A 20,368-nucleotide genomic window follows, 5' to 3' on the forward strand; every position below is an offset into this window, starting at 1 on the left:
GGTGGTCATGCGCATACGCATCACCACCTTGTTGAATCTTAACATTTTGGGGATAGTTCCAATCAACGAGTTGTTGGGATAGAGCAAGAAATGGAAAGCGTTCAGCAGCACATTATGCTAAGGAAAGCGTGATTAAATCACTTCCACATGAAGGAATAACATTTATTGCACTATACTCATCAAACGCCTAACAATTTGTTTTGAATACCAAAGGAACATACGGAGCTTCAGGAGGCGGAGGCTGTATCGGAGTCTTCCTTCGATTTTTTCGCTGCCTCTTCTATAGCTCGGTTGCGTAGAATACTAGTGATGAAGAATTCACCCGCCTTGTATGAGCTGCGTACGAGTGGGCCGCTGGCCGTGTAGAGAAAGCCAAGCTCATTGCCTCGTTCCTCCCAGTGTTTGAACTTTTCCGGCGTCACGTATTCGATCACCTTCAGATGTCTTTTAGTAGGTTGCATGTACTGCCCAAGCGTTAGACAATCGACACCGACCGAACGAAGATCTACAGAGAAAAAGTGGTTTCCTTGTGTGATTCTTAGTTGTCCGCTGATAAAAGACAGTATATTTAACCGTACCTTTGAGCGTTTGTTCAACTTGTTCGTCTGTTTCGCCCAACCCAAGCATTATTGAGGATTTGGTCATGAGATTCGGATTGAATCGTTTCACGCTCGCTAGACACTCCAAACTCTGCCGATAGCGAGCCCGACGGTCGCGGACAAATGGTGTCAATGCTTCTACCGTTTCGATATTGTGTGCGTACACGTCTAGTCCGGACATTGTGACCGTTTCGATACACTCGATGTCACCACGAAAGTCTGGCGCAAGGCATTCGACAAAAATACGAGGATTTCTGAAAAAGGGAGAATATTTATGAAACATTTTTCTAAGGACTGGAAGACATAATAAAGTTTTGTCCCACTTACTGATTCTTAATTTCTTTGATCGTGGCGGCAATGTGCTTTGATCCACCGTCTGGCAGATCATCACGATCGACCGATGTAAGCACAATGTAATCCAAACCCCACGATGCAACGGCCGTAGCCGTATTCATTGGTTCGGCCGGATCCAGTGGAGGTGGTGCTCGTGCAGTTTTTACGCTGCAGAAGCGGCATCCTCGAGTGCAGGTGTCACCCATCAACTAAAACGAAAAACAAGCTAGATTTTAGAACTGTTACCATTCCTGCATCACATTCACTTTCATCCATTCGTTCACAACTATTGATAACAGGCGCCTATTTGAAAGACCTTCTTATCAGTAAGGAAAAGAAAAAAAAAACATCTCCCATGCTGTCTTACCATTATGGTAGCTGTCTGAGTGCCATGTTCGCCACCTCCCCAGCATTCACCGATGTTAGGACATTTTGCTTCCTCGCATACCGTGGCAAGCTTCAGCTCACGTAACTGTTCCTTGATACGCGTAAAATTTTTACCCATCGGAATTTTTGTCTTCAGCCAGGGTGGTAAACGCAACCGTTCATTTTCACCCTTTTCACGGCGTAGCTTTCCTTCGTATGCGGACCAATCCTCTTTGTTATAATCTGGATGTTGTACAAAGTCCTGAAAATTTGGCCCATTTTCCAATCGCTCCCGAATTTTCTCCAGCTGGTTGCTAGCACTTGCCGCACTGTGTTTACATTGCTGCGGAATCTGAAAGGACAGGAGGTGTACAAGGAAAAAAAACCAATGAGGAATGTTTCATAATCAACAGATGGGGTCTTTTGTTGAACTTTACTATACGCAGGTTTTAGCATCCGAACACGGTACTAATCAGTAGCAACTTACTTTAAACGGGACGTATTTTCCTTTTTGTAGCGAATTTCGCAACAGTGGCACACTGCTAGCCATCGTGAAGGAAAATGAGAGTAAAACAAAATTGATAGACGGTTTTTCTCTGTTATGACTTTCAATCTGTTGGAAGCGTCAGGTTAGATCACAAAATTCCGCATTACGCCATGTCAAATAGTTGAAGTTGGAAAATTGTACCGTGTAGCTCCGATTATCCGTGCAAAAGATTTTTGGTTGTAACAGGTTTTTGAAATCCCTCCCCCCTAGGCTTTGAAGCTACCCTGGACATATTGGTAAAAGGGTAAAAGATTTTTGGGTAAAAGATTTTTGTAGTCCCCCCTATAGGGTTTGAAGCTACCCTGGACATATTTGTTGCACTATGGACTCGAGTTGGTAATGGATAGGTAAAAATTCAAATTTTATAAGGTATGTTTTAATTTTTGTTTCCGTGGCTGTAATAGTTAAAAACAATGGTGGTTATGAAAATTATGACAAAATAAGGATATATTAAAAAAAAAACTATCAGCGATTAACTTCTAATATATTTATGATTTCAGGATGGTTATCATATAGTTAAAAACATAACAATTTTTTAAATATTTAACTTAATATCTTTAATAAAAAAAACTTTGTTGAAACATATTTTTATTCAACTTTACTCAATTTATTAGGAATATTCCCTTGCATAAATGTTTACTACATCTTTAGATAAATTATAATAAAAAATTCGTGCTTCACGGGAGTAAAATCTTTAAGTAATGCTTTTCATTAATAATAAAATACATGTATTAACTTTTTTCTCTACTTACACCTTACTTCCCTTAAATCACTGTTTAAAACCACCATTGCAACGAGAACCAAAAAAAACACTTTAATTTTTATTTTGTTTTCCTTCATGACTCAGCCCATAGTGTCATGTCAAATTTTTGTCCAGGGTAGCTTCAAACCCTGTGGGGGGGACTACAAAAATCTTTTGCCCAAGTTAAAAATTGATTGCATTTACCAAAAACCCAATCGAAATCATTCATCAAGTAAAAACCATCCAGAAAACAACTATCCGATCCACAACAAAAAGTCTGGAGATGCCGGGGATTGAACCCGGGACTTCTCACATGCGAAGCGAGCGCTCTACCACTGAGCTACATCCCCGATACATGCAGAGGCTGTCTAGTACCGAACGGGTGGGCAACATCATGAGTGGATCAGCAGATTAGAACAGGCGTGTCAAACTTATTTTGTAAAACACTCAACATAGCCATGTGCGTAGAATATTATCGGAAAAAGATAATTTTTATAATGTTTATTTTTTTACTATTCTGCTAACATTTCCGCAGTTTTGCCATCATCGTCCACTAAATCCGTTGGAAACTGAAGGTTCTTAACTAAATACTCAATCATTCGGGGGCGTTTTTCTAGCGTAAACTTATGCAGCAGAGTGGCATTACGATGATGTTCAAATCGATAATTAAACGCACTGTTTGGACTTGCTCCACTTTGTATCAATTGTTCAACGATTGCAATATGCTCGGCTTCCAGTGCAACTACCAGCGGGGTGCGCCCAAAGTTGTCTTTAGCTCCATAATTAACCTTCGCTGCGAGTAGAATTCTAGATATAGCGATAAAATTATTTAACGCTGCAACGTGCAAACAGTTCATTCCAAGTAAATTCACTGTGTTACGATCGGCACCACGATCGAGCAGATATTGTGCCATGGTGGTATGGTTCAAAATCACTGCAATCATTAAAGGAGTACGCTGTAGAAAATCCTTCACTTCCATGTTCTCTGGTTGACGATTGATTAATAGCTTCAGAATGTCCATTTTACCTAGCAGACAGGCATGCAGCACGTGCTCTGCTTGAACTGTCACACCGACAGTGTTTAGTAGGAAGTTTATCTGAGCTTCAGTTTGATCGGTTTCGATCGCGATACTTAATGCAGATCGTTTATCCCTAGCTACCACATTCACATCCAAATTCGGGATCGATAGGAACAGCGAAAGGATACACCTTTTCCCACAATGTACGGCAAAATGCCAGGGGCTGTAATTGTTTTCATTTTGATACAATCCATTCGCACCATTCTGTAGCAGTAGCTGTGCTGCCTCACGATGTCCGCCAGCACATGCAAGCATAAGTGGAGTGAAGCAGTATTCCTTACTGTTGGAATCAATTAAACTCGCCTGTTCAGGATGTTGTCCTTCGGCTGTAAGCATATACCGCAGGCAGTCAACTCTATTTAACCGGGCAGCTAAATGAAGTAGATCGCCTTTGTGAAGCTCATACCCAAACCGTTTATGAAGCATCACGAACAATTCGTAATTATTTGCTTCGATGGCCGCCCTGAGTGGATTGTTTTGATAGCCATGCGCCTGCATAGCTACGATCCGTCCTATATCTACTGGAAAACATTTCAGTAGTTCCTGTCTGTTTTGCATTGCTACGGTGTGTATGACTTTTGGTTCGATCCATGGATCAGCACCGTGATCCAGCAGTAGCTGAACAACCTCGTCCGCGTGATACACCACCGCGATAAGCAATGGTACATCGCCGAATATGTTTTTCGATTTAAGGAGTATGTTGTATCGATTCAGCACAAATTTTAATAACTCCAGGTCAGAGCGTAATACCGTCCAATGGAGCACTGTGTTCTTCACATGATCTTGTAACTGAAGAAACCATTCTGATGGAAACAAAAGTAGAAGTTCGCGTATAAATTCTGACGAGCGTCGAGTGAATATGGAAGACATTTCAGTGGTTATGAGCGTTTTCATCGCTTCTTCGCTGATTCGTTTCCATTGTGAACGCAGAACATCGATTAATCCGTATTTCAATGCAAGGCGACAGCAAAACACTTCAGGACTGTTGATCAATAGTTTTATCTTTTCAGTTAGATCTTCATCTTTAAAATATCGTATGAGCAGATGAAACAAATTTGAACTGCATGGTTCGTAACCGATTAGTTGCGAAATAAAGCGGGAAGGATTTCCATCCAGCGCCACCGATACGATATCCTGATCGAGAAAGGTACGTCTCATGAGAAGCGCATCTACGCCGGAGTTTATTTGTTGCTCTAAATGGCTCGTTTGAAAGTTTCTAACGATTTCAAACAAATCAGCCTGTTCGATTGTCCACTCGGTTTGTTGATGAAATATATCTCTAAAATGCGCATTTTTTTGCAATCCTATGAACTGTCGGCCTTTACATGGTGTTGTCGACTTAACCACTGTGGTAACATACAATTGAAATCGATTTTCAACTAAATATCGTGCATTTTGCACGACAGTGTTTGTGCAGGCAGTTAGCGTATCGTACGGTAGCATATCATGTGCCAAATAATTCCGCAGATTTCGCCCTGTTATTATTGGAATAGCCATCGATAGATCGATTACGTTATCACGGAATAGTGTCAAATTGCATAGTATTTCTGATGCTTCCAACAGACAATACTCCAGCGCTAGTTGGTCCGTGGCTGTAGATAATGTACCAGTGTTCCTGTCGCAATTGTCCAAAATAGCTTCCATGCTGTCCAGCAATTCGTCGAACATTCGCTGCAACATGTGCTCATCTGACTTCCGGAGCTCTTTTAGCTTCTCCAGCACCTCGCGCGTGTTGGTCCGTTGCGCACGTCGATCTTTCACGACCTCCTTCAATACGCGATATTTGTTATCCAGCACAAACACATTTTGATAGTAGCTTTTGGCTAGACGACGATTCACAAACTGCACATATTCGTCATCCTGTAAAGGAAGACTTAATGCCAGCATCGTGTTGACCGTTGCATCCATTGCCACATCGACGCGTTGCTCTGTGCGTCCTAGTAATGTGTCAAGCCCACCAAACTGTTCCTTTGCTAAACGGGTCCAAATGGCACTCCACATGTACTTACGCGTTTCATCTCTTTCGGCCATTTGCAGACGCGCTAATAATTCCCGTGCATACATCAAATCTGTTTTCTGCACCAATTTGTGACGCTTGGAATGCTCCGTACGGGTCAGTATGCAGTCTACAATTTGTCGCACACGATCAAACGTTGCCGTCGGCTGGTGGATGTAACTTTCAAGGAAAAAGAACTCATCGATTGTACGCCCGAGAGATGAGTTTTCTATGCGAATAACATCGATGCGGAATTGTAAATCCTTCAAGATGAACTGCAAATCGTTTCTCGTTGCTGGGTCCACAGGACCTGATGATTCTGAAGTGTCCAACATGTACTGTACAAGCATTTTAGCCTCCGTCAGTTGCTCAGGTAGGAAAGTTTCAATTAAAGTCCCTTTAAATTCCGTTCCAACGAAGGCAATATAGCTACGAAGTGCCTCGATAGATCGGAAACGCTTCAAGTAGGCCAAATACCGTCGATAAATTAGCAGATTCTGCTGAGTCTGCGTGTATACGAACCAACGTCGAGCTTCGCGAAGATTCGTCTCTATTTTTTGAAACACCGTCCCAAGTTGGTCAGTGCTTTCCGCTTCCAGCTCCCATTTGGCGAGCGAATAACCGTGACTGAAGAATTGTCTCAAATCTTTTGTCCGCTCCGTGAGGGCTTCTGATGTGATCAGTTGAAGTATGCGATTCAGTTTGGCCGTAATGTTGGGTGATTCTCGTGTGCTTTTAATCATTTCTCCGATCACTTGCAGGGTGCGCTTTATCGCACGAATCCGTACCGGCGAAGGGACCGGTGGTTGCTTGTGGGGTGGATCATTGCAGGGACCTTCCCGCATGCCATCGATGTATGTTAATACCTTGCGGATAGAATAGTGTTGCTTCATTATGAAGTATGTTTCATGCAATTCCTTGTACGTTTTTCTTGCTTGCTTACGACGGTCCCAATCGATAATTTTTTCGTACAAGGATTTTATAGTCTGCTGCAATGGCAGTGGAAACTTATCGAAACAAATATCCCCGCGGATGCCTTCCAATGTGATGGAATTTAGTTCCTTTACATTCATCCAAATGTAAGTGCGAATGCGTTTGGGAACGCCAGAGAGCTTCTTTTCGGCAGTAGGATTACATAAATGTCGAACATATTGTACGCAACGTTCCAAGCTTATCGCCGGCTTCGTTTCATTCGTCACATCGTCTCGAATTGATTTCAAAAAATTAATAAGGCGTTCTAAAATGAAAAGAAAAGTACAACTTAGTCCGCACTTACAACACTGCCAAACCATTACATGCCTTTGTCGATAGCAAATGCGTACACGTCGAATCCATTGACCGCTTTGCCTGTAACTAGTTTCAGGAACACGGCGATGCAGAACTGCAACTGCAGTAGGGGCAATTTGCGTAGATGCGTTTTAAGGAAAAACACATGGGCATAAATGTGCCGCAAACGAAGCACCAGCAATTCATCAATATCCGTGTACGAATTCGGTTTATGATGGGCTATGACAAGATCGATGCACTCCACCATATGCGCAATACGCTCCGCAACATCCGTACCCTTCGCGCATGAACTATTGTCAGTGGTCTGATAAGCGCTTGCACCATAGCTTTGATAGCTAGCCTTCACGAGTTCGTACTCGACGTAGTGTACCATTTCTTCCGATAAGACAATGTTGCGATGTTTCAGTTCGGCGTACGGCTTAGATAGTTGCGTACGATTATCCGTATCGGTTTTTTTATCGTATGATAATAACTGTTTCAGCTGATCCACATTTCCATTGAGGATAGCAGCTTGAATGGATGTGTATAAGGTATCCATTTTAAATGCGTATCATTAAATGGTTTCGTTACATACACTTCACTATGTCAAACGACCGTTACAGGCCACACTTCAGCCAAAACTGGATGGTATGTTGATACCTTCCAATACAACAGGAAACATGCTATCAGCTTTTTAGCTTGAGTTTGTTGCAGTAGCGTCAGCTATACATTTTTCGCGTTAAGCGAGCAATCTTTCGAGTGGTTTCTTCTTGTAGTTTCAGTGGTTAGCGTTGTAATGTCTCAGTCAGCTTGCCATAGTGCCTGCAATTTTCACAAAAGATTTCCGCCTTTCTTTGTTGTTGATTTCGCCTTACGTCTTTGCTGTTGACTACATAATATGTAATGGAAAGTAAACAAATGCTTTTTACGGATAATAACTTAAAAATGTAATATAATTGTTTTCTTACCTTTGCATTTTAAAACAAATGAACTCACACGTAACGTTAGTTCAGTTCAATCGACTTCATTTGTAACCTGTTTATAGGCTGCATTGTTGTACACTTCAGTATCAAGCTGTGAATCAAAGTTCGATCGTACTTTTTTGATATGATCACTATGGTAGTTGGTTTGGCCAAAATATAATCATTTCTACAACGAGATTGCTGAACGGCATCAAAAACGCTAGCTATGCAAACGTGTACAACAAAAAAAAACTAGATAAAAATTAACGCAAAAAATATATCAAAAAATATTGTTTTACAGAATTATTCGATTTATGTATAAGTAAAGAAAATTACAATTGAATACAAGTAACGTGGATGTAAAAGCTCACAAAAAACACCTTTACAGCAAATCAATGATCGTTCAACTCAAACGATTCTTTGTGCAGCATTCATGTGGCCGTTGATCTTGTTCTTCTCCTGAATTTGCTTTTCCTGCTTGAAAGCCAATGTGTTTGCCTTGCGTTCTATCCTGCGTTCGGCACGGTACTCCTTGAGTAACTTTTTGCGTTCACGCTTTTCTTCAGGCGTTTCGTCTTTGGGTCTGAGCGAAAGCACACTGAGGGTGGAAATAACGCTTCCGTCACAGAGTGATTTTGGACCGGTTGGTTTGTCACTGTAGAAGACAAGAAAAGTTATTATTAATTACAAGCAACTTGTTTCGCTGAACTACTATGAATACAAATAATATAATTATTATTTACCTTTCACCCTGCTCAAGCTTGGCAATGGATTTCATCGTTAATTTACCTCCCTCTGCACCGAGCACATTCTCGGGCAGACCTGTTTTGGGATTGATAAGAATTTTACGTGCCTTTCTAGGTTCCTGGATCAATTTCGGGTGGTTGTATATGTTGCTGTAGGTGGAAAGTATACTTTCACAGTCCCATTTTTTCACTTCACTATCCTCTACCTCCATGTCCACCTCCTCTTCGGACTGTTCCGCTTCAATCTGCGAAAGCCTGTTGAAGGATGTTCCAAAAGTTAATTCCACTTCTGTACAAATGGCTATTCGCCCACTTTTCCACTCACCGCTTTCTGATCCATTGTTTCTCGAACTCTGCATCATATTTTAGGTCACGATCTCGCTTATACTCGGCCGCACACCTCAACAGAACATCGTCGTTCGGTTCGACGTACCCTTCTATTTCTTCACAGTCCAATGCACCTACCTCAGGATCGTCGTATTGTTCAAAGAACTTCTCGAAACGATCGTCGAGCAACGTTAGCTGCTCGTTGCGCCGGATGACACTGCTAGACATAGAGTATTCTGTAAAACGTGATTTTGTTTCCTCCCGACCGTAGCCATCTTCGAGCGGACCCAAACCATCCCGTTCTTCATCCGAGTAATCATCGTCCATATCTTCCGAGTCGAACTCATGTTCACCTTCCTCGTCGTAACCATCTTCATCGCCACCCTCCCCAGGCTGCATCGCCAGCTCCATGAAGTTATCCTCCAGCTCATTATCGGGATTATTGAAGTCAAAGTCTTCATCCAGTGCTGCGACTACATCCGGATCCCAGTCCGGACGTGGACCACGGGTCACTTCGACCGCTTTCTTCATGAGACCATCCTTTTCTTCAAACTCTGAAGCAAACACCGAACTGGGAAGCTTAATGCGGACATCGTCCTCCTCATGTGTATCCGGTTTAGTCGGTGGTTTGGTTTGTGGTTTCGTGCCAACCGGTTCCCAGACAACCTCATTACGGTCCGGCTCCCTGAGATGTTGCAGGTAATCGTAATCATCGTCAAAGAAGATGCCATACTTTGCTTGTTCTTTTTTACGCTTGGCAGCGTCAACCTATCGCAGCGTCAACATAGATGTAAACCATGCACTGTTAAGGAATTCTCCAGGTGACATAAACTAGTGGCTCTACTTACTTTTCCTTCGCCAACTGGACGAGTGCTGTTGGCAATTAAGTTTGCGTATTTTGGCGGCACTCTCACCGGTACCAATACGTGCTGTGGAGCCGTCTCATCTACGTACAGTGGATCGTGCTGGCTTCGATTTACCAACCGGAAAGTGACCGCAGTCTTTTTGTCGATGAACTTTTTCTTTCCCTGCAAATATGGCCGTAAAGTAGGGTATAGGTTGTGATTGTTTTGTTAGTAAAACTTGGTACACGGAAGAACATTACTTACCATTGTTTATGAGCCAGGTGCACTTTTATTACCACCGATTGCCGTATCTGGTTAGAAAACAAGGCAAAAAATCAAGTTTTCTATCGCGCAGAAAGAAAACTCGTGTGGACATGCCAGGTGCTTCGAGGCAAAAGAGTGAAACGTCAAATTGTTCGACGAAAAGTCAGAGGTTTGCAATAAAAAAAAAACCATAACATAAACACACACGAAGGAAGGAGCGTCTAGGGAAATTAATATTTATGTAAGTTTTCCTTTAGAAATTGTATCGAATTGTGGCTTTAGATTGATCAAATTTTTGGATTTTCAGTACTGACTGTTCAAAATGGGAGGATGGGCGTTGGAAATCGGGAAAATGGCACTCTACATGACCTTCCCGGTGGCAATGTTCCACTGGTTCAATCAGCCAGAATATTTCGAGAAATGGGTAACTGATACTAGGCGGCAGCTGTATCCGCCGGAAAACCCTCAGCACCGCGATGAGATTGAAAAATGTATCCGTAACGTACGGGAGCGCCATGATCAGGAGCTGATGAAAGCGTTGGAGGAGATGGAGCAAAAGGATAAGAAGTGATCGGCAGAAATACATTCGCTCATCGCAATGTACATAATTTGTTTTTGTTTAGTGTAAAAATGAAGTTGGTAGAAAAATATATAAAATGCTTTGTTGCAGAGCGTTTTGAACGATAAAATGTGATATTTTCATTGGTCAAATGATACTGTTTAAAGCATTGAAGTAAAAAAAGTATTAAATAAAATAGAAACAAACGAAGGAAACATGTGAAGCCGAGTCAAAAACCTAGCACAATCGCTCCACAATAGTCCAGTGAAAAATATATCACCATAGACTGGGATAATAGTTTTGATCGATAATCGAGCTATGGTTGCCAAAACGCACGTGTGTTTTGTTTATATTGCTGTTGAAATCTCCGGTGTTCGTTCTTACTTTTGCTCATTCACTAACAATATTCTTTAAAATGGGAGGAAATTCGAGAAAATTCAAAAAAGCAGAAAAATCTAAAATTAAGCTGAAAGGAGCCAAACTCCCTAAAGGCACAAACATCACGAAAACCAACTTTAAGGTGCGTAAAATCGTCGTACCGGATCAGCTGAAGCAGCGGAGTCTCACAGACGCAGCGGTTCTGTCTAGCAGAAACCTAAGCCTGAAGGATTGTCTTGCAAAGCTGAAACTCAACAATGTGTCTTCCAAAACCGAGGGTCTTCGTGGAGTGCGAGAAATCATCACGAAAATGCCTTCGGAACTGCAAAGGATGCTCAGCTCTGTGGTGAAAGATGTCTCAAGTCTGTCCATTGATATAGAGCCCGACGTGCGAAAGGATTCGTATAAAACGCTAGGTTGCATATTGGCCGCTTGTGGACCATCAATAATGATACCGTTCTACGAGGTGCTGCTATCTTTTTTGCGCTGTAGCATGACACACATTCAGTCGCGAATACAAGAAGATTCGCTCTTGTTACTGGACGTACTATTGCAGTACCTGCCGGAGCTGATTGTGGCAAATCGGGACAAAATTCTGCCCCAGTTTTTGGATATGATTTCAAAACTACGAACGGAATCTAAACCGGGTCGCACGTTAACGATCAACCTGGACAAACAATCGTCGAGTACGCGGTGGCGTGTAAAGGTACTGTCCCGGTTGACGGGTATATTGAAGATTCTTATTGATAGTAAAGCTATGAAGGATACAGCGATGGAACCTCTTGATGAAATACCCCGTCCAACTGAAGATGCCGATAATCCGTAAGAATATTTCTAGCGAACGTCGGTTTTCAAATCAGGCCCACATTTCATGCCATTTCTTCCTTCAGGTTTGCTTCGAAAGTTTCAGATTATCAACCGAATAAGGCGGTGCAAATCAATTACACCTTCGATGGGACAACAACCATGTTTCTACCGATACGAAAGCAGCATCTCTACACAATTTGTCCGATGGACGTACTGTTTCGAAAATCAATCGGTACAGATAAAGACCTTTCGCTAGGCGATCGTATTGATGATGGGCGAAAACTGAAAATGTACGTAGAAATGCTGATGCCGGTGTTGCTCGAATCCTGGCTAGAGGTTCGTCCTGCCGGTACCGGATCCGACATGGTACAGGAACACTCACTAACGCAGGAAGCTGCAGCAACACTAGAACTCCTTATGGCTATTTTCATACAGCTTTGGGAGTTAATCGTTCAGTACTGCTTAGAGACAAACAACGACGATATGAAGCGATGGTTCCGTGATGAGTACAGCTCCAAATTTTGTTCCCACATTCTCGCTGGGTTTCCGTATTATCAATCTAGCACGGAGGTAAAAAATCAAGGAAAGCGTTCCAAAACTGTAGCTTCGATTTTACCCGAGAAAACGGTAGACGATCATTGCTATAGGCACAATTTCAACATTTGCTTCTTTTACTGTTGCCTTCACGACCAGTTCCGTGGAGGAAAGAAAAAGTCCCAAACGTACGCGAAGATTGTGGAGTACGTGAAACGGTGCGTATTGAACTGGAAGTTCCGCGGGGCCGAAGCCACAAACTTGCTGCTACAGGTGCTTCGCTACATGTTGCTCGACACCGACTGCATGTCGGTAAATCAGGAAACACGAGCACTGCTGCAAACACTGCTGGAGGTATACATAACGGCGAAACTTCCGCAGGATATTCGCAATCGCATTCTGGTGCTGTTTTGCGATATAATTGTGCAGAACGATTCGCTCTGGCGTCGATACGGTCAAGAGTTATTTACACTGTGGCTGAAAATGTTGCCCAATTTATTGTGCAAACCTACAATCGACCTAACGGTGTTGAAGGCGTTGCTTTGTTTGGGTCAGCGAGGGAATGTTCCGTTCCTGGAGGTGTTGGAGACGAATGCGAAACAAATTGTTGCGAATTTGGATACAATACGTGTAACGAAGGAAGTGAAACCGGGCGAAGGATTTGTACTGATTTGCAACTTACTGTTTTACATTCGTAAACGGAAATTGATTGAAGAACTGATCGCCTGCGATGTGCAGGGTTTGAAAGAAATATCCCAAAGGGAGCGTCTTTGCAGCACACTAGCACTAAAGTTAGAAATGTTACAAAATTAATTATAATAAACCGAAAGTTGGAATGCACCAAAAGAAAATGTACTTTCTTGCAGGAAAACGATCCGCAAAGAAAATGAATGCAAATGTTATAAAAAAGCGCTTGTTTTTGAAAATCGCTTCCCAAGCAACGCTTAAAATGTTATGTTCATCAAAATCGATAAACTGGCAGCACTGACAAACGGCGCCAAGCGTTTGTTTACTTCGCTTAGCCTTTTTTTATTGTTTTGTTCCGTCGCAAAGAAAGCGAAAAGCCATATTCAGCGTGTTTCTGTGATCTATCTGCATAAAACGTGCCCTATCCGCATGAAAAAGCGATGAATCTAGAATTGCTTGGTAGGGGACTTGGTATTATCTGATGATCAATTGCTAATGACATTGTCTCTGCTTGTCCCACAGAATCGTTCGGCCAAAACTACCCGGAAGAGTTCGATGGTTCATTGGATTGTATTTCGCTGGCGGTAACGTGCGCTTTTAACAAGTATGGCACCTTGCTAGCTGTTGGTTGTAACGATGGACGCGTGGTGATATGGGACTTTCTAACGCGCGGCATCGCAAAGATCATCTCCGCTCATGTGCATCCGGTGTGCAGTTTGTGTTGGTCGCGCAATGGCCACAAGCTACTGTCCGCATCGACCGACAACAACGTTTGCATCTGGGACGTGCTAAGCGGAGACTGCGAGCAGAAGTACCGATTTCCATCGCCGATTCTGAAGGTTCAGTTCCATCCACGGAACGATAACAAATTCTTGGTCTGTCCGATGCGCTACGCTGCGATTTTGGTGGATATCGGTGGTAAGCATGAGTGTTTACCGTTGGATAATGATGTAAGCTACCAGTGATGTGATGTGGGGCGGGTTGATCATAACATTACGCTTAATGTTTGCTATTGCAGGGTGATTTGAACATTGTTGCTGCATTTGATCGGCGTGGAGAACACATATACACAGGCAATGCGAAAGGAAAAATTCTGGTTCTGAATGCCAACACGCTTGAAATTGTCGCCAGTTTTAAGATCGTCTTGGGTAGCTCCAGTGTGACGGCCGTCAAGAGCATCGAATTTGCCCGAAGAGGAGAGTAAGTTGCAAAAAGGCTGTTTGTTGCGCTCCAACTAATGGAGTGTAATTGTAACGATATTTGCGTTTTGTTTGCAGAGCATTTTTGGTGAACACTTCCGATCGTGTCATTCGCGTGTATGATTCCAAGGAGGTGGTTACGTGCGGGAAGGACGGCGAACCGGAACCGATACAGAAGCTACAGGATTTGGTGAACAAGTTCGTATTATTTGCGGCAATGTATTCAGAAACTTTGGTATAACGTTAGACTGTTTCTCTTTCACGTACAGGACAACGTGGAAAAAGTGTTGCTTTTCGGGTGATGGGGAATACATTTGTGCCGGTAGCGCTCGTCAGCACGCCCTCTACGTGTGGGAGAAATCGATCGGAAATCTGGTAAAAATCCTGCACGGTACCAAAGGTGAACTACTGCTTGACGTTGTTTGGCATCCAGTACGGCCGATAATTGCCAGCATCAGCTCCGGACTGGTGTCTATTTGGGCCCAGAACCAGGTAGAAAATTGGTCCGCTTTTGCACCCGACTTTAAGGAGCTGGACGAAAACGTTGAGTACGAGGAGCGTGAATCCGAGTTTGACATTACGGACGAGGACAAGTCGGTCGATCTGGCGGCCGAATCGAAACAAGACGAAGAGGTTGAGGTGGACGTTGTTTCCGCAGAACCGATTGCTGCGTTCTGCAGCTCCGACGAGGAGTATGAGGATGAACACGCGCTCCAGTTTCTACCGATGGCGCCGGAAGTGGAAGATCCGGAGGATGGTTGGGGTTCGCAGGATAACGATACGCTTGGTGGTGGTGGCGGTGCATTCGGGGCTTCTGTGGGAGGGCTCGGTGGGGGACCGGATTCAATGAAGGAAAACGAACCGTCGATGAAAAAGCGCAAAACGAGCCAGTACGAGATAAATCTTGATAATGCACCGATCGACGATGTACATCCATTGTTGCAGAACAAAACGAACAAAGACAAACAGTCGACCACGAGCAAAAAAGCAGCCGGACGCCCCCGGAAATGAACAGTTCTTTTTTTCCATTACGATATGATTTGTTGATCGTGGTCTAAGTAAAAACAAATTTAAATCTTATAAAAAAAACACATACACACAAACACGTGTAAGTAATTTCACTTTTCATTTTTTTCGCACTCTCCATAATACACGGGAATACTAGCAGAAAACAAACTACCGTTCACTTTACTCGCCCCGCATTACTCGAGTTACTATGGCAGCGACGGCGGGATAATTTCGTTATTAGCCCTGAACTGCAACTGTCCTGAATACAAAATTGTTCGCCTGGTGAAGGAGTATCAGTGTGAGGTGAAATAAGATTGTGGTTTTAACAAAGGGATCTATCAATACATCGAATGTAATCGCTACTATTGCTCTTAGTGTGTGGTATTGAACTTCCACCAGTTCACCCGGCAATTAAAACCCGATGCTCTTTTGAAGGCCCTACCGCCTGTTCACACATTTACGCTAAATACGCTTACGCGGCACTATCCTAGTAGGTGCTCATTTCCTGGCGGGCAAAATCTCGCATATTGTTTTTAAGTAGCGTCATCATAAACCGTCTTCGCTGATCTCGTTCATCTTCGGAATAGGCATAAATACTGTTGCTAAACTCCGGCTTTGGTGGCAACTGACTGCGAATCATTATTCGACCAAATAAGCCAGCTAAAAAGAAAAAAAACACAATATACCGTTAATGTTTATGATCTCCCAAATACCATTAGGTATTCTTCTTACCGATCATTTCGATCCGGAGTGATTTATTAACGTTCCATAGATCCTGTAAAAAAAGACAAATGTACAGAAAAAGAATTCGGTTTACCGACTTCAGTTTCGATCGCAGTAACTCTTTGCAGCGCTCAAAGTTGTCGGCCGCAATGATACACTCCCGTTCACTGATGGTGACTACCGGTTCCGGCAGGGCTTCCAGCATCATTAAAAGCGCTTCCGCTGTCGCGTGCGGTGTCCCGGCTAGAATCATAAATCTTCGTTAAGGATAATCCTTTGCCCCAAAAGTAGTGCCTTTTGTACTCCAATAAACTAACAAGAACATTACAAAAGGATACGAAATTCATCCGTTGACCAACGGTCCAACCAGTCGCGTATTTCGAGCAGGTTAGCTGCATCCGACTGGCCCAACTTTCGGTCCAGCGTGAATAGCTGTGGTGTTTGCATCCCCATTTTGCGCAGATTATCCACCAAGCGCCAGATTTCGCGCGGAAAGCGAAGATTACTACCCCCGACATCATCCCCAACCAGATCGATCAGCTTTTCCTCGTGATCCAACGATACCAGCTCGTGAATTGCGTACATCGATACGGGTTTGTTCAGCTTCATCAGGGTATCGATTGACACACCGAAGCAGCTCGGTTTGTACTCGCCAAATATGGTGATAAATATGTCCCGTCCATTCTCCACGTGGAGCACCAGTATGTCGAGCGGTATCTTTGAACCGGCCTGGGCGTCCTTAAGCTTGCGCAGCATGCGCGATGCAGCCGGTGCATCGACCAGTATGTCGATGCGAATGCTTAAGCTGTTTCCGGTCAACAGTTCACCGTTGCTGTGGCTAATGCGGATGAAATCTTCGCACACCTGACTGTTTCGATCGTCCTTGCAGGCGAACCGGAAACGTACGGGCAGGTGACAATTGTTCGCAACCAGCAGCTCGCACGAGAACTTTTCGTTGAATCGGATTAAACCAAAATCGAGATCCGTCTGTTCCACCGTAATCTGCGGTTGATTGTCATTTTCATATTTGTCGACAGTTTTCAGCACCTCTTCGCTTATTTTTTTCAGCTTCGCATGATCCTTTGCTTGAGCCTGAGTGTGAATAATTAGAAATAAGGAGACACCATCCAAAATTTTCAGAGACTGTTATTTACCTCGACCTTAAAATCTGCATATACCGGCTTGTGGTCACTTCTTCGCAACTGCATCACGCTATGGTACCGGAGCAACTCTATTCGTTGCCCCTTCCACAGTATACGATCGCACCAGGCAGGCGTACGACTTTTTTCGCTACTGTCCCACTCATCCGTACCGGGGTTGTATTTGTACGTTGGTGGAAATAGAATTTTACCCTCCTTGTACTTGCGGAAGATGCGGTTCCGACGCTTTTCCACGTACAGTTGATCGTGCTGGTAAAGCTGGTTGTAGTCACGATCCTTACGGTTGACATACTCCTGAGACACTTCCGGGCCATCTAGACGGTAGTTTAAATCACCGATCCAAAATATGTGACTAAATGCAAAAAAAAACGAAAGAACGAAACGAAATCGAAGAATTATAGCACATTTGAAAAGAGTTAAAGATTAACTTTATCGTAATAGTGCCATACCACTGATAAAAATTCTATTTGTACAATCGTTATGTATCAACAAAACGAACATGAGTTTATCTACTTTTCCCCAATAGTTATATTGATTGATAAGCAAACAGACCGTCTACCCGTTCCTCCCACCATTCTATACTTACTGATGTTCGTCGATCGAACGCATTCGAAATCCATTGTCGAATGACATACGCCGTATAATGTCGTCATGATCGTCATTCCTTCGCTCCACTTCCTGCGTGTGCGCGGCCAGGTGCGTATTAACGAAGCAAAAAAGGGCTTCGTTCAATTTAAAGCTCACGCCAACGCCACCTTTATTGCCCTAAAAAAAGATAATCGATAATGATATTTATAGCTGGTTCATGCATTGCATCGGTTTGCGCAGGAAATGACATCTTTGTTTACCCAATTCAGCGTGCCAGTACCGACGGCAGACGTGAGGCAATCGGTTATCTTGGGATAGATTGTATTTTTAACAGCCACGGTTAGCATCATGCCCACCAACCGTACCGATGCAAGCTCGGTATATACGGCTCCCTTATGCAGACCACTCATAACCTTATCGCTACAAGTTGAGTTGATGAAGAAAGTATTAAAAAAAGGATGCGTCAAGCGACCAAATTATTATTAAAAAATTAACTTACACCCATGTTCGATCAATTTTTGTTTCATTTCTCAGAATTTTTTCGGTCGTCCATTCGATCTCTTGGAAGCCAACCGCATATATATCTGGTGGACTGTCGGCCGTAGCGAGCCATTCTGGCAGATCGATCGCTTCGTACGTTTGTCCGTTAACGTTCCAGGTGGCGGTATACACGTGATACGATTCATACACGGTGTACTCATGCCGTCGTCGTTCCAGCTCCTCACGGAACTTTGCATCGCGTGTTTTTGGCGCCTGGCTACCGTCTGCTACACTGCGATCGATCGCCAACAGCCCGGCCCGTTCATCCGCTGGCCTGTAGTAAAGTAACCAATCGTATGCCGTCGGCGAATGTACCGGAACGGCATGGTATGAAGCTTTCAGATTTTTGAGACTGGTCAACAAATGTTCCTTCGCTGCGTTGATTTCATCGGTTGCGTGGTAGTAGTAGGTGGTCGGCTGGCTATCCGAGAACACGGTAAACTGATGACTGGACACGGAACCGGAACCGGAATCTAGAAAAGCATGATAAAATGTAGCTAATGTGCAGACGAAAAAATAGGAGCGTGAGAACGTTAAATTCGTCCCTAGCATATTTGCCTGTATTGACGATAAATGATTCATTTATAGGGAAAACCGCCACTATCGTCAGATCGGATATGCTTTCAGGGGGTTCGCGCGAAACTGAAAATGAAAACAAGGCCGCCGTTTCGCTGGAACTGACTGTTACGAGCAGCCGGTTTTGGAAGTTATTGCCGACGATTTGGTACGCCGCCAGTATCTGCAATCAAGCGTCGTTGTTTGATCTACTGGTGAAGGAAAATAAACTAACCCAGCTTCAGTAAAAGGGTGCCATATGTTTGGACAAATATGCTTATGCTATCGCTACTATTTTTTTCTTATTTGCGTTTTCTTCACCAGCCCACCAGATGCCAAATGAATCGCACGCAATGTTTGTATATGTTTGGGACGGCATGTCGTGCGTCATCAAAATGAGAATCCCTTTCGAGGATATCATGATCGCTGCAAACTGGTTTGAGTGTTCGAAATCTAGAATCCAAAGCAAACAATCACCAAGGTAGTATGTGCTGTGTCTTGTGTAATGTTTGAGTAAATTAAATGTTCCCTGAATCACGAGAACCAATCCTATCTCTGCGGTTGCCAAGATTGCACACAAATGAAAAACCGCAAATGCTTCGCTTTCATTTTGCAGTTATTCTGATTTGCCACACAGTTAGCTTTCTCTTAGCTAGGGTCCATTTGCCCCTCCCTCAAGCATTCTTATCGTTTCCAATAAATAAACAAACCATCAATACGAATTGCATTCGGTTGGGTAGCGAAAAGCGAAAACGCAATCTTCGTTTCGGCTTCTGGCATCGAACGTTTTTTTTTGTTAATGACCTGAACACATTGCTTCATTCTACAAAGAACAAAAATTATGTTATATGAAACAGAGCATGCGTTTGTGCGGTTATATGTGTATTTCGATTCCTTATCGTTAACAACTGTAAAAAAGCATCTAGTTCTTATTCTTGGGCCAATGCGTCTGCAGATAGGAAGATTATTTAGATTTAAATATTGTTTCCACTGAAAAGGATACAGCCAGCACGGACTCGCCCTCCCGAAACTTTTGTGTCACCGTTCGGATAATAATCGAATCATGATTCGCACTGTTCATTTTCACATTCGTATAAGTACAAATTGGGTCCACGGGAAAACTGAACGCTGAACGCTACAGGCTTATTTACACCTTTTTTGTCGTAACAATAAACCACAGCCAATTCAACACTTTATTCCACAAAAGGACACTTCAGGAAGCTTATGGGTCTGTTTTACGTGTGGATAAAAACAACATTGTTTTATAAAAACGCAAACATTTGAGGGAAAGATAAACGTGACAATAATTTTCGTGGTTGATTCTACGGCTTCGTATTTTGTTGGAGTTGCGTGTTTTTTTTTTTATTTGCACAACTTTGACATATTATCGATGGTTGCCAGTAAAGTGTTTATGGCTACAAGTTTGAAACTTCGATAAAATACTGCTTCGATTTTTTTGGAAACAATTTAACTCAATTCAAAATAAAATGTATAAAGTTCAACTTTTCAATATGAGTGTTGTTTTAACATGGAATAGAGTAAATCAAAAATTTTCATA

At 43.0% G+C, this 20,368-nt stretch overlaps 7 protein-coding genes and 1 non-coding gene across 8 annotated transcripts; 3 read left to right on the forward strand and 5 right to left on the reverse strand.

Moving 5' to 3' along the window:
- Positions 1-227: 227 nt before the first annotated feature.
- LOC128718341 (lipoyl synthase, mitochondrial) lies at positions 228-1,848 on the reverse strand. Its single transcript, XM_053811970.1, has 5 exons — positions 1,786-1,848; positions 1,300-1,650; positions 927-1,141; positions 579-853; positions 228-505 (listed from the first exon to the last, which is right to left on the reverse strand). The coding sequence occupies exons 1-5, from the start codon at positions 1,846-1,848 to the stop codon at positions 228-230; spliced, it is 1,182 nt and encodes a 393-aa protein (XP_053667945.1).
- Positions 1,849-2,865: 1,017 nt separating this feature from the next.
- Positions 2,866-2,937, reverse strand: Trnaa-cgc (transfer RNA alanine (anticodon CGC)). Its single transcript has one exon. It is a non-coding gene; the product is annotated as a tRNA-Ala (tRNA).
- Positions 2,938-3,099: 162 nt separating this feature from the next.
- Positions 3,100-7,487, reverse strand: LOC128718342 (uncharacterized). Its single transcript, XM_053811971.1, has 2 exons — positions 6,962-7,487; positions 3,100-6,899 (listed from the first exon to the last, which is right to left on the reverse strand). Exons 1-2 carry the CDS (start codon positions 7,485-7,487, stop codon positions 3,100-3,102), a joined length of 4,326 nt encoding a protein of 1,441 aa, XP_053667946.1.
- Positions 7,488-8,298: 811 nt separating this feature from the next.
- Positions 8,299-10,065, reverse strand: LOC128718343 (protein LTV1 homolog). The gene is made up of 5 exons (XM_053811973.1): positions 10,054-10,065; positions 9,812-9,991; positions 8,962-9,731; positions 8,634-8,891; positions 8,299-8,545 (listed from the first exon to the last, which is right to left on the reverse strand). The coding sequence occupies exons 1-5, from the start codon at positions 10,063-10,065 to the stop codon at positions 8,299-8,301; spliced, it is 1,467 nt and encodes a 488-aa protein (XP_053667948.1).
- Positions 10,066-10,394: 329 nt separating this feature from the next.
- Positions 10,395-10,643, forward strand: LOC128708898 (protein PET100 homolog, mitochondrial). Its single transcript, XM_053803876.1, has one exon. It carries the CDS (start codon positions 10,395-10,397, stop codon positions 10,641-10,643), a length of 249 nt encoding a protein of 82 aa, XP_053659851.1.
- Positions 10,644-11,046: 403 nt separating this feature from the next.
- Positions 11,047-13,163, forward strand: LOC128718344 (testis-expressed protein 10 homolog). The gene is made up of 2 exons (XM_053811974.1): positions 11,047-11,831; positions 11,900-13,163. The coding sequence occupies exons 1-2, from the start codon at positions 11,047-11,049 to the stop codon at positions 13,161-13,163; spliced, it is 2,049 nt and encodes a 682-aa protein (XP_053667949.1).
- A 314-nt stretch (positions 13,164-13,477) lies between these two features.
- LOC128707145 (retinoblastoma-binding protein 5 homolog) lies at positions 13,478-15,247 on the forward strand. Its single transcript, XM_053802091.1, has 5 exons — positions 13,478-13,496; positions 13,560-13,987; positions 14,056-14,237; positions 14,315-14,434; positions 14,506-15,247. Exons 1-5 carry the CDS (start codon positions 13,478-13,480, stop codon positions 15,245-15,247), a joined length of 1,491 nt encoding a protein of 496 aa, XP_053658066.1.
- A 484-nt stretch (positions 15,248-15,731) lies between these two features.
- Positions 15,732-19,891, reverse strand: LOC128719393 (inositol polyphosphate 5-phosphatase OCRL). The gene is made up of 9 exons (XM_053813018.1): positions 19,814-19,891; positions 18,814-18,994; positions 18,215-18,728; positions 17,976-18,135; positions 17,714-17,892; positions 17,122-17,479; positions 16,306-17,059; positions 15,977-16,210; positions 15,732-15,904 (listed from the first exon to the last, which is right to left on the reverse strand). The coding sequence occupies exons 1-9, from the start codon at positions 19,889-19,891 to the stop codon at positions 15,732-15,734; spliced, it is 2,631 nt and encodes an 876-aa protein (XP_053668993.1).
- Positions 19,892-20,368: the final 477 nt, after the last annotated feature.

Source organism: Anopheles marshallii, chromosome 2, assembly GCF_943734725.1.
Source record: "Anopheles marshallii chromosome 2, idAnoMarsDA_429_01, whole genome shotgun sequence".
Taxonomy (NCBI): domain Eukaryota; kingdom Metazoa; phylum Arthropoda; class Insecta; order Diptera; family Culicidae; genus Anopheles; species Anopheles marshallii.